General features: G+C 36.1%; 1 protein-coding gene across 1 annotated transcript; it reads right to left on the bottom strand.

Moving 5' to 3' along the window:
- Window positions 1–2552: 2552 nt before the first annotated feature.
- Window positions 2553–12270, bottom strand: zgc:172182 (coiled-coil domain-containing protein 89). The gene is made up of 7 exons (XM_051906664.1): window positions 11914–12270; window positions 9637–10109; window positions 8447–8577; window positions 7814–7950; window positions 7004–7080; window positions 5540–5639; window positions 2553–5458 (listed from the first exon to the last, which is right to left on the bottom strand). The coding sequence occupies exons 1-7, from the start codon at window positions 11971–11973 to the stop codon at window positions 5372–5374; spliced, it is 1065 nt and encodes a 354-aa protein (XP_051762624.1). The 5' UTR covers window positions 11974–12270; the 3' UTR covers window positions 2553–5371.
- Window positions 12271–12967: the final 697 nt, after the last annotated feature.

Below are 12967 nucleotides of genomic sequence, written 5' to 3'. Positions count from 1 at the left end.
TAATAAAGTATTTATTGGGTTGGCAATAGATTTGCTCCTCTCTGATTAGTTGCTGCCAACTGTCCGTTGGCCTAATTAGTTGGCCTGTGTCTCATCAGGTTGCCCGTTGACGGCAACATTGCTCAAAAAGTTGCCACGTGTATCATCACCTTTACGGGTTTGCCATGAGGGTGAGTAATTAATGACAGAATTCATTTTTGGGTGAACTAACCCTCTAACCTGTGCTTAGATTTGCAGACACTTAAATCTGCAATATAAGGCATATTACGAGAAACATCTGAGATGTATTTCAAACTTGAGATAGTCCTAAACATCAACAGAAAAAGTGATGAAAGAGCAACATCTGAACAATATAATCTTTTTGTTTGAAAGTTTCACAAAATGATTCCACATGAGCAAACATTTGAACATGTTTCTCAAGTAAAAGGCCAATGCAATCCTCTACAACTAAAACTGCCAAAACAATCCTAATGGTGCAGCTCATCCACAAATTATGTATTTCTCTCTGAAGAATGACAGAATCAAGTAAAGGCATGCAGCAGCAGCGCTCAGTAACTGCACTGCTCTTTCCATTGTTAGAAATTCCAGCTGTAGAGGGAATGATCATTGGCTCGCTGGAATGGTTGTTAAAAGCAGCGTTTCTTTAACATCAAGGGTGAGGGGCGCGACTCAGCAATTGGTCAGGTGAGAGTCTTGGCGAAAGTGCAGCTGCTGAGGCGTGGCTTGAGGTGTGGGCGGAGCCAGAAGCCATTTGTGGTGGGAGTTTTCCAGGGATGCAAGTTCAGACAGCTGTCATTTAGAAGGTGGTGGTCTGCCATCATCATGTTTCAGTTTGCAATTCAAGCTCCATTATAGGTCCGTCACATGATTATGCTCACCTTCAGTATGACTTCATTGGTTTATCTTCTTTTTTTCCTGTCCTGGAATGATTATTTGTACATTCCTTGTTTCATCCTATTAGTTTGAGTGTATTTTTGCTGCATGCACATTGTCAGAATTCCTATAATTAGGAGTTTCCGACTAGTAAAAACCACCACATCTTTGTCAAACTTGTAATTACAAGTTGGAAACTTAGTAGTAGCTGCTTCAACAGTTAAAGATATGTGGCAACAAAGACGGACTGAGCTGAGAGATCGCTGTAACACTTTACAATAAGGTTTCATTTGTTGACTACATGAACTAACAATAATAAATACTTCTAAATCACTTATTAATCTTTGTAAATTTCAGCATTTACTCTCAACATTATTGATAGTATTTTGACAACATTATTAAAATCAAAAGTTGCATCTGTTAATATTATTTATACAGCGGCTATTTACACTAAGTGAAAATAGCAATATATTCTATTTACAGTAAGTGAGAATAGCATTTTCTTAGCGATATGCTATTTACACTAAGTGAAAATTGCGGTAGATTCTATTTACACCATGTAAAAGTATAATTTCTTTGCAATAAGAGTAAATAGTAATTAGATCCTATCTATACTTTATATTGGCAGATACTATTTGCACCTCAGTATTTTTGTACATTAACAGGATGCAATAATATCATAGAGTGTAAATGATGCCTTACTGGGAGTACCTACACCTTCCCCTAACCCTACCCAATAAACACTTTTAATATTTTTAAATACTCGTTCGCAGTTTATTTCCACTTTCAGAACATTATTTTCATTTTTATTGAAAATAAGTGCAAACTTGGCTTCAAACCCGCGTCGATCGCGTTAAAAGCCAGGTCTGCGAGCTTTACTCGCTACTGCTGCGCCACTGAAGACGTTGAAATTCATGCGTCTTTTTTAAAACTTGAGTGGCCCAACCAGACATTGGTGGGAGGAGCTAGTGTAAATAGCGTTTGCCAACAAGGGACTCTATTTGCACTTAGTGTAAATAGACACTCCGTATTAGGCAATGGACCTGAGTTAACAGATTAATAAATACTGTAACAAATGTATTGCTCATTGTAAATATTAAAGCATTAACTAATGTTAATTAATTATTGTAAAATGTTGCTGAGATCGCTTTATGGCTCGACACCCAGAATCAAAACTCTGCAGACATACAAAATAATTCGCTATAGTTAATAAAAATCAGCTTGAACGAGTGCTGGTGACTCTTTGCCCAATATAAAGAGAAATGAGAAATATTATTCCAGCGTTTATGTTGTTTCCTAGTCATGAGACATTATTGTGACTGTTTTCACATTTGTAAAATCATTTCCCACTATTTAGACATTCAGACAAAACAAGCAATATGGGCCTCGCTACACCATAATCAGTCCTTTTGCTGTTTTGGGAATACTTTGGCATCGGACCATGCTTGAGTCAATGTGATTTTTCTTTTGATTTTGGAGTAAAATATGACCTGGACATCTGCTGGAAAAACAGCTTAAAAAAGTGCTCAAAACTCCTCTAAAACCAGCCACCAGACCAACCAAGACCCGCAAACCAGCTCAGGCCAGTTTAAGATGTTTTATTTTTTCCAGTAGGGATGTTCTTGATTGGAGAGATAGCTTTACGATGGAGGATCACAAACAATTACAAAAAGTTATGCTTTTCATTTTGATTTTATTTAGACTTGAAATGCTTTACATATCATCTAAAATAAACGATCTTAACAGTCAAGTCCTCTCTACATCAGTGTTTTTGGAAAGAATTACAAAACAAGAGGTCACAGAAACAGGGTCATTCACACCATTCCAGTGATTCCCATATAAGGCAATTCCAATATTCGCAGCACTTCTAAGGAAAAAGATTGTCATGGCATTGGGGTTATGAACCACTGACCAGGTCAGATGCAATTGGCGGGTGCAATGGTCAGTTATGGCACGGATGCAAACTTGCCTCAACTTGATGTGATGTATGAAATAGTGACAGACTACAGCAACGTGCAGTTACGAGAACACAAAGGAATCCAGCATTTTGACCGCAAACTGACAGCCATTAAAAACTCACACGGATGATATAAGGACATACCACTAACATACCAAACATTAAAGTTAAAGATCTGAGCGAGTTCTGGGTTCACACCCTAAAAGAACCATTGTTCTGCTACATGACTAAATATATAAACTTAGGACTAAAATACATTTCATCACTAAATGCAATGAAAATGTGTCTTTGACTAGTTAACTTAACATGCTATCAGGCATGAACATCTATAAATCCATCCAGATGTTCTATTCTATAAAACATATATATAGATGCAGACCAGATGACCACCACTACACAACTATGCAAACTACCTGTTATTTGTTTAGGAATGACACTAAAATTACTACACTAAAAATTACAAAGAGCACGTCAAAATGACAAACGTTAGCAAAATACTGTCATTTTATGTCGAAGCTTGTTCATTTGTAAAGACGTGTTGTTGTTGTTGTTGTTGTTATCTGGAAAGAAGAACAGTTTCATGCATGGAGGGATACAGGGTGAACCAAAGAATGACTTAAAGTGCTGGTTGGAACTGGAAGGTGAGCATTGCATTTCTAAGTGCTATATGGCTTGAGAGCTTTTACTACACAGTTGAATGGTTTTATCTACTCAGGAACGAGGCTACATACATATAGAACAGTCCAGTCTAATTTATTGCATACACAGATGAGCATCAGATGAGCTGGCATAATGATTAAATTAAGGTTGGTGATTTAATTGTCATACAAATTATTGTGATTAGCTGATTTCTAAAAAATAAAAATCAGGGGTTTTCTAGATGTCTTAAATTTACAGAGCCCCTAAGGGGATATGGTGAAGGAAAAAAATATATGATGGGGGAAAATATTATTTGTCAATGATTTTACATTCTTTTGCAAAAGTTTTGCGTTCCCCCAAGAAAGTTTGCGTTCGCTCGCAAAACTTTTGTATTCTTTGCAAGCAAACACAAAGTTTCTCAGGGGAATGCAAAACATTTTTGGAAGCAAATGCAAAAGTTTTGTGAGGGAGTGCAAAATTTATCACGGGTATGCAAAAGCATTAAAATATATATTTTTCCTCCCATCTCATATTTTTTTCCATCATAGTGTCAATTTAGGGGCTCTGTAGAAATTATGCAACTGCATTTCTTTATTCTTTAACACAAAAATATATATATATATATATATATATATATTTTGAAGAACAACATTTTCTTGACAACATGAGGGTGAGTAAATAATGACAGAATTGTCTTTTTTGGGCGAACTATTCCTTTAAAGCTGCAGTCCGTAAGTTTTGTCTCTTTGTCGCCATCTCTGTTTGAAATCTGCAATTGCAGTTATTTGCGGAATTATCATCTTTACGTGGGTTGTGCATCGACATGGCTCCTCAGAGTGGATGAATCTAATGTTTGTTGTCAGTCACCGCACTGGTGGATACTGTACTTCAGAATCACAGATTCATCTTGGAAGTATGACCAAAGTAAGAATTTTCACCGGAAAATGTCGTCTGAACAAGGCATGTCTGCCACTTTTGTTCTGACCAACTGAGAAAAATGCATTTCAATAAATCACGCTACCAATGGTGATTAAATCTAATGATTGCTTATCTCGGATCATATCATACTGTGCAAATTATTATTACTGTTATACTTTGTTCTCATGTAATGTTAACAACATCAGCATTACGTGACTATGTGTATCTAGTGTGTATTAGCGTTACCTGTAGATTTCAATTTCTGAAAATCAGTTGTCACTGATGATTGTCATTTGGATCTTTCTGGATTACAATCCGCCATCAAAATGATAAGTTTAATTATTGCAGCTGCTGTGAGAAAATGCTATAAATGATCCGTCACCTGCAGCATCCTCCACAATAGCCTACTAGCTGGGACTTTTTTTTTATGTAAACAGGCATGACATAATGACGCAAAGACGAACAGCTGCCTATTTTATTATTATTGTATATGATTCCAAGTAAAAAATAATGTATTAGGCTTAAACTGTAAGTGACATGACCAAATCAGAATTAAATTGTTAATTGCAATTATTTGTATGAGAATTAATCATCAGCACAAAATTCAAGATCATGACAGGCCAAATCATGATCAGGCGATTCTCTAATAATCACGACCATCAAGAACCTGTGCGAGGGAACACCAAACCATAGTGGAAGTTTAAAAATGTTATTTTTTTAATTTCAAAAAGTCACAGTTCAGCCAAAACAACCTATTTGCAAACTACCAACAAACCCACTTTTGCCCTACAGAAACACATTACACTGCCCTCTACTGACGGAAGACGTTCTCTTAAGGAAAATCTCACCTCATCTTTGTCTTCTGGTTCATTATATACAATCACTCCAAGTGTGATGATTCAGCTCAGAGCAGGAAGTGAGTGAATTTTGCTTTATAATGGCTGACTTTTATGGTAGAAATGCACTGTAAATGGGATGGATGACTCAGATGACCATGTGGCGAAGTTTGCAGTTTAAATCCTTCTCCTTTTCAAGCAGTTCACTGCTGTGCTTTTTAAATGCCTCAAACGCCTAAAAGTGTGAGATGTAAAAACATTGAGATGTCACTGAGACCAAAATGTCCAATGTACATACAGGCTTTTTTTAACAGACCTTTTTCAACTCATCGCAGGTGTCCTCTGCCCTCTCTAAGGCATCCTGTAGTTCCTTCACTCTTAACTCACTGTTCACAGCTGCTGCTTCCTTTTCAAACCTGATTTAAAACACATGAGAAAGACAAACTGAGGAAATAATGCATTATTTTATGTATATCAATGTTTATTTCATTTGCGAGTGGAAAATCAAAGTTGTAAAGAGAGTCAAATATTTTGAACCAATCTTTTTGTCTATCATGTTGGTTTAAGGCAAAGGAGCAGTTCACCCAAATTTACCCTCAAAAAAAAGAAGAAAAAAAAAGCAAGCTCGAGACGCATTTTTAAAAATTTGAACTTATTTTAACTTGAGCGCCGCATTTTTAGAACGCAGTTCCACGACACAAACGTGCTCTATAGTTTGTCCATTTAGGGCTACTGTAGAAACATGGCGGCACAAAATGGCGACTTCGATGTAAGGGGACACGCGGTGTATGTAGATAGAAATGACCCATTCTAAGGTAATAAAAACATAATGGTTCATTATGTAAGGTCTTTATACACCATTGAAAACATAGTTATGTATATTATATTGCATTTCTGTCAATAGATCCTCCTAAATATTACACACTGGATCTTGAAAGAGAAAAACAATGGAAAATAGTGCAGTGAAATGCAAAAACACATTCTGTGTAAATAGTCCCTTATTCATTATCTATTTTCCTACATGGCTCGTACAAGGTCCTTAAAGTGCGTGAAGTACTTGAATTTGACTTTTTGAAATTTAAGTCCTTGAAAACAGCCATATTTATTAAAAGGTACTTGAAAACTGCTTGAATTATATATATTAAATTAGTGTTTACTTTTTTGATCGAAAACAAATACAATCTTTTCATGCAAAATTAATACTGCAGCCTGTCTGATATAGAGCCATTTCGCATGGCTATGAGTGTAATATTGCTCATATATTTCTAAGTATATGATAAAGCTTTCATTCTTCAGGTCAATCGTATATTAATGGGGAAAAAATCAGTTTGAATGAGGAAAGCGATATCTTTGTCATAGTATCCTTTCAATGGTTAAGGGGATTTCCCATGACTGGGACAGCGCTGGTCAATGCATTGATCTACATTTGTTTTTTTATATTAGTACATTTTTATTTATCTAATTCCCTTTTTTTTTTTTTTTTTTTTTTACATATTTGAAAGATAATAAAAATATTGTTTGATAGTGAGATCTCTGATTGTAGTCCTTGAAAACAAGTAGTGCTTGAAAAGTCCTCGAAAGTCCTGGAATTTCATTTTACAGTACGAACTCTGTTCCTAGAATGGAAAAAAAAGAAGCATTCTGCCTAACATCAAATATTATGTTTCATAGAAGGAAGAAAGAAAATATTACAGGGTTGGTGCAACTTACAGATGGCATGTGCTATTTATACTAAAAGTCCATTGATTTAAGCATAAAAATCTTTTTTTTAGATTCATACCTGTTCTCTGCATCTAGTCTGCCATTCTCAGCTTCCTGCCTTTTCCTCTCCAGCTTCTGAATTTCAGCTTGTTTGTCCTGTAGCACATTGCAGTGAAATCATTACAGCTACGTTCACGCTGTCAGTCTTAATGTGTCCCATTCACACAGCAACTTATAGTAGCATCTCGAATACTGTCTGTATGAACGTACAATGGAAGTCAAGCCTGTATTCTCTTACAAGTAATCATAGCGACAGTGACCAAAGTAATATCAAAAATGCCGATGTCCATAAAACCTTATCACTTTTGACTCAAGAGTCCAATCGAACCATGAGTTCATCCAACAGATCTTCATTAACCCACAGCAACTTTTATATCTGGGTGGAGAGCGGAGCATTTGAGTCGCACGTAAAACACAAAACTGACGGAAGCAGCTCTGGTGCTAAAACCACCATATCTCTGTCGCTGTAAGTTACGGAAACCACACGAATACCCGCAACACTTGGAAGACATGCATTTGTGCAGCCTAGAGCGGCTCTCTCGCACTGTATGACTAGTTGTCCAGTCTGGTTCCATTCACACAGTGCAGATTTTCCAAGAATGCGATTGTGAGTCCTGAAAATTTACGGGTGTGAATTCGGTAGAATGCGGTTATATACCGTCACGGTAAATAACTGAACTGTATGAACATAACCATATTAAGGACTTAAATACAAGACTGACAACTGTATTCTGCTGCTGTGTGAACGTGGCCTACATCTCAATCTGAAAACATACAGTGATGTAATGAATGATCCATGTTAAATCTGAACATTTGTCCCATTGCTTACCAGAATAATTTTGCCCCGCTGCACAGAGAGATCGATTAGCTCATCCTTTTCCTTCATGAGTTTCTCCAGTCTCTCCTGAGTGTCTGTGTCTCTCAATGATTCTTTTTCCTGTGTTTGTCTTAGTTTGAGATCCAACTCTGTTGCAAAGAAATGTGTGATTTGTGAGTTATTTGTCGAAGCTCCACATCTTTTAAATTAGTGCTTCTCAACTTATTTTAATTCAGGATATTTTATATTTAACAACATGTAGCGACCAAACAGATTCAAAACTGTTTAGCCTACAAAAGTGAACAAAAATGTCCTTAAAGCCAAACACATTATTAGATCAATTTAAACCAAACACTGTAGAGTTTGATTGGATGCACAATTACGTCAACACATATTTCTCATGTTTTCTCATTGATAAGCTTAATTATTTTGCTAAACTAACTATGCATTATTTCATTAGTTGCATTTTAATATTTGCACTTACTGTAATTTTTCCCAGAATCCTATCAGAACAGACCTGCAGCCTGTTTTTGGGCTCTGACCCACCAGTTGAGAACCATAATTTTAAATGTAATCTGCAAAAACTACAATTGTGATTCTTACTACTAGAATAGTTTATGTAGTGGTAAAATACTGAAAGCGTACCTGCACACATCTCTACAGCATTCTTCAGCTGTTTTTGTGTGTCGCTTAGTTCGTTCTTCAAAGATGCCTCTTTGATCTGATGGAGGTTGATCAGTTCTTTCAGTTTAATCTGGAAACCTGTTGTTTTCTCCCTGTTGGGATCATAAAGAGTGACTAATATACTTATTGTACTTATTTCACTGAATCATATAAAGAAAACAATGATAGTCCACTTTTTGGAAGTATTTTTCCCATTAATTTCTCCATATGCATTTTGAGTATAAGAAAATTGTAAACAACAACAACAACAACAACAGAAAAGACAAAGGAAGATCTTCTTCAGGATTATCTATGTTAGTTAAGTTTTACCAGGAATTTAGCAATTAATTTTTTTTAAAGAGGTCCTATTATGCTTTTTTACATTTTCAACTTTCTTTAGTGTGTATTGTTGCTGTTTGAGCATGAAAAACACCTTAACTGTAGTCTTGAGTTTTCTTCCAGGAATAAAAATGTCACAATATTCCTCATTTAAATAATTCCCGCCCAATGCATACTCAAAAAAAGGGGCGGGGCCTGGTTGAGTTGCGTTAAGCCCTGGGTATACTTAGTTTTTTTCAGTATGCACACATTCAAGCACACAGCCTTGCAAAGTATACTTCATTTCATTCGTACGCATACACAAGCGTTCGACACATGCGCAGTTTTGAGCAATCTCTCGACACGAGTTACAACCCATGTAAACATCTTTGTATTCTTTCATGCTAGAGTTGTACAAATGAGGGTACTTTCTAACCTCTTCACACAATCTCTCGTCTATGTTGGTCTCCATTGTCGCTGTAGCTTGCATGCGTTCTGGTCTGTTCTGTTTATGCAGTTTTTCTTTGACTACCTTGTGAATCGACGCCACCTTGTGGATTAACTAATTACCGCAAAAAAAAAAAATTAAATGCGCATGTGCGACCTGCGCCAAAGTCCCTTTAAGACAAGTCATTTCACTCGGCGGCCATCTTTGAAACAACTCCCAGGCAGCTATTTCAGTCACGCAAGTGCAATGGGGAAACATCAAATTCTCCAAAGCTGTTGACCAATTTTACGATTAAATTTCATATTTGAAATCACCAATGAAATCTGACAACAACTGTACGATAAATGTGTTTTTTATGCTCAAATGACCAATGAGGTTTTCACTTCCAGAACAGATTGAAACTTACTGATACTCCGTTTCTAGTATCTTATGTTGCTCTGCCAAGTCCTTGAGCTCTTGGGTCAGTTTGAGGATTGTCTCCTCTTTTTCTTGCATTTCCTTGCTGAAAAGTGTTTCATTTTCCTTTCTGAGTCTCTCATTCTCTTTCTCCAGCTTCGCATTCTGGCTTTTGTACTCGTTCTTGAAGTTGATCAGCTCTCTGTGGTTGGAGGCCAGGTGCATGAATCTCTGCTCCAGCAGTTCGGATTTCTTCCTCTCGTTCTCCAGCTCCACCTGCACATTGGCTCTCAGGTTCTCCAGCTCTGTGTTGATCTTCTCCAGAGCCTGACAGCGCAGAAGCATCTCATCTGCTCTCTGTTTCAGGATGCAGATGAGAGTAGACTGCTCGTCGATTCTTGAACGCAGCACTTCTGCCTCTGTCCTCTCTTCCTGGGAGAGACTTCGGAGTTTTTCCAGGGCTTGGTGCACATCATCCATATCCTTATAGGAAAGATTAAGATCTGGGGTTAAACCTGAGCTAATACAATTTCAGTTATCATTATATTCAACAACACAAGAGAGTTCTGCTTAATCACAATGGTCTTAAGAAGCAAGTTTGAGACTTACATCAGATGCATGAGATTGCACAATTGTCTCTATATGTTTTTTAAAGCCTGATACTGACATTTAGAGAAAAAACTATGGATATTATTCTGGGGTTTGTCTTTATTTAGGTTTCATTACTGAATGTTGCTATTTAGTCAGGTCTATATCCTATTTGAATGGTCCTTGTTTGGGTCTGTTATTTTTTTATTTAGTAATTGTTTATCAGGGACCTCTTATTTTATAAGAGATAATTTTTTTTATTTTTGATGTCAACCTTTTTTTTTTTTTTTTAATGGGAAAAATAAAATTCCCTTCTTTTGTACTATTCGTGAGTCGTGGCCTGTAGTGATGGGAGAAACGAAGCTTTTCGAATCTTTGAATCAACTGAACCAATTACTTCGCAAAATGATTCATTCTTTTGAATCGCTCGAAACGTTGGTGACGCCTGCTGGTCAGAACGGTGTAAAAGCATCGTAAACTCAGCTCAAATATGCATGAAAAACATTTTATAAACTAACTGCAAATGTTTTATTGAAAATGTAATCTATTAAATGCAATTAACAAATTATCTAATACCATTAAATATGAAGTGTCGCTATAATATGTGTTATTTTATTAAATTGTTCTTGTTTTGTTTGTTTTATGGAGAGCTTGGTTAATCAGACCAATAAGAGACTATTAACTACAATTCTTTCTTTTTTATTTTACAAATGTGTCAACAAAAATGTCTACAAATTGATAAAAATCGATCCGAGATCAGGTAAAAAAAAAAAAAAAAAAACAGACGTCGCGAAGCTTCGTTTACTGAAATCACGTGACTTTGGTAGTTTGATACGCGCTCCGAATCACTGCTTCGAAACAAAAGATTCATAAAGGTTTCGAATCTTCACGAACACGAAGCAGTATTTCGAAAGCTATTGTTTTGGGCAAGAAATATTACAGTTCTGTAACATAATATTTATATATATAATTTAAAACACTTGACCCAACAATTACCCCAGTTTTACAAACACATATCAACCTTTCATTTAATATCTGTCATCATATTTGACTTTTGCTTGCCTTTTGTATCCCAGTGTGGTTTTATTGTGTTCAGTAAAACTCGGGTCACTAGTAATTGACTGTTACACTTTACATTTTTGCTTGCATTGTGCTATTTAATGCAAGGTCCTTTTGTCACGCCACTGGAGAATTTTATCACAAAAGGTCATTGTGTGTTATATAAACTTTTTTTATTATTATTATTATTTTTTTTTTTATTAATATCTCTGGAAATGTCCCAAGTCTGGGGACATTGAATGAGGGGAAAGCATAAACCCATGTAAAAATGTTCACTGGGGTAAAAAAAATGTGACAACTAGCCCCGGTATGTTTTCCCTATTGGGGACTACTGGTTTTAAAGCTCACAAACTGCAAGTGGAGTATGATGTCTCAGATATTAAACAAGTTATAGTAATAATTTAAAAAAAATACGTAAAATCCAATTAAAAAAAAAAAAAACGAAATCGGTCAGTAATGAAATGCACCACCAGTTGCTTTGTTATTGCTTGAGAGAATTATGTTTTAAACTACAATTTTATCAGATACAAAATCAAAACAGTCGCTAATCGATCATGACAGGCATACGGAGATCATGCGTGTCAGTTGCTGAAATGGGCGTAAACAGTTTTGTATGAACGTCACGGGCTCTCAAACGTACCTGTTTAGTGTCTTTGATCATCGTTTTGAGATCTATTTGGATTTTCCGAGGAGATGTCATGTTGAATCTTTCAAGGCTGTGTGTTGCAGGAAAAGAAAAAATCAGGTTTCTTCACAAAGGCGTCTCAGCCGCAATGAGCTGCAGTGATACGACGGTTTGTGGCTATACAAAGTTTCGCCGGTTGCCCCTAGCAACAGCGAATTTAGTCGCGATTATTTCGCGTATTTTTCCTCTTCGATAAATTTGTCCTCTTCCTAAATTTAAGAATGTAATTCAGTATTTCAAAATTCGACAAACATGCATAACAAGCATTTTTGATCCAGATATGTCTATTTTGCATTTTCCCCTCAGGTTAAGCAGATTGGGCTAAAATGCAGGTGTAGTGCTGTAGTATTACCACTAGATGTCGCCATGACTCCTCTTTAAAGTGTATGAAGATGTTCGATTGGTGCAGTTAGAATTGCTTTACGCTTTTGCTTTAGGATAACAAGAAGGGTAAATAATAAAGAATTATTTTTAAAGAATGATTTTGATTATGCTCTGTTGGGGAAAAAAAAAGACATCTTAAACTAGCTTAAACTGGTTTGCTGGAGTTGGTCTCCCACGCTGTTCTTTTGGTTGGTTTTAGAGTGGTTTTGAGCACTATTTAGTGTGAGCTCTTTAATTTTAAAGTGAGAATCACATTAAACGTTTTTCACATAAAATACTCACTTTAACACGCCAAATCTTTATGCAACTATGCAAAAGAATTACTTATTAGCCAAGCATGAGATCTTTGACTTGACTGACTCCCTATAGAAACCTGCTGACCTTAAGTAACACATTTAAAACAGTGTTCTGCATTATTTTAGTATTGCCTACAATGCTGAAACGACCTACTTAGCCTATTGAAAACTTGAATTTGTGCTCAGTCTTGAGAACCACAGACAGTTGTGGGTTATGTGTTATTATAATTATTATTTTATTTTTTTGCAAAGCTTCAAAGCATCATATGGATTCACAACAGACTCTACAAAGACCACAGTCAAGTTGTCATTATTGATTTAGCCTGTTG

This window comes from Ctenopharyngodon idella, chromosome 9, assembly GCF_019924925.1.
Source record: "Ctenopharyngodon idella isolate HZGC_01 chromosome 9, HZGC01, whole genome shotgun sequence".
Lineage (NCBI taxonomy): Eukaryota > Metazoa > Chordata > Actinopteri > Cypriniformes > Xenocyprididae > Ctenopharyngodon > Ctenopharyngodon idella.
The sequence above is the reverse complement of the archived record's forward strand: the minus strand, read 5'-3'. Positions and strand labels throughout refer to the sequence as shown.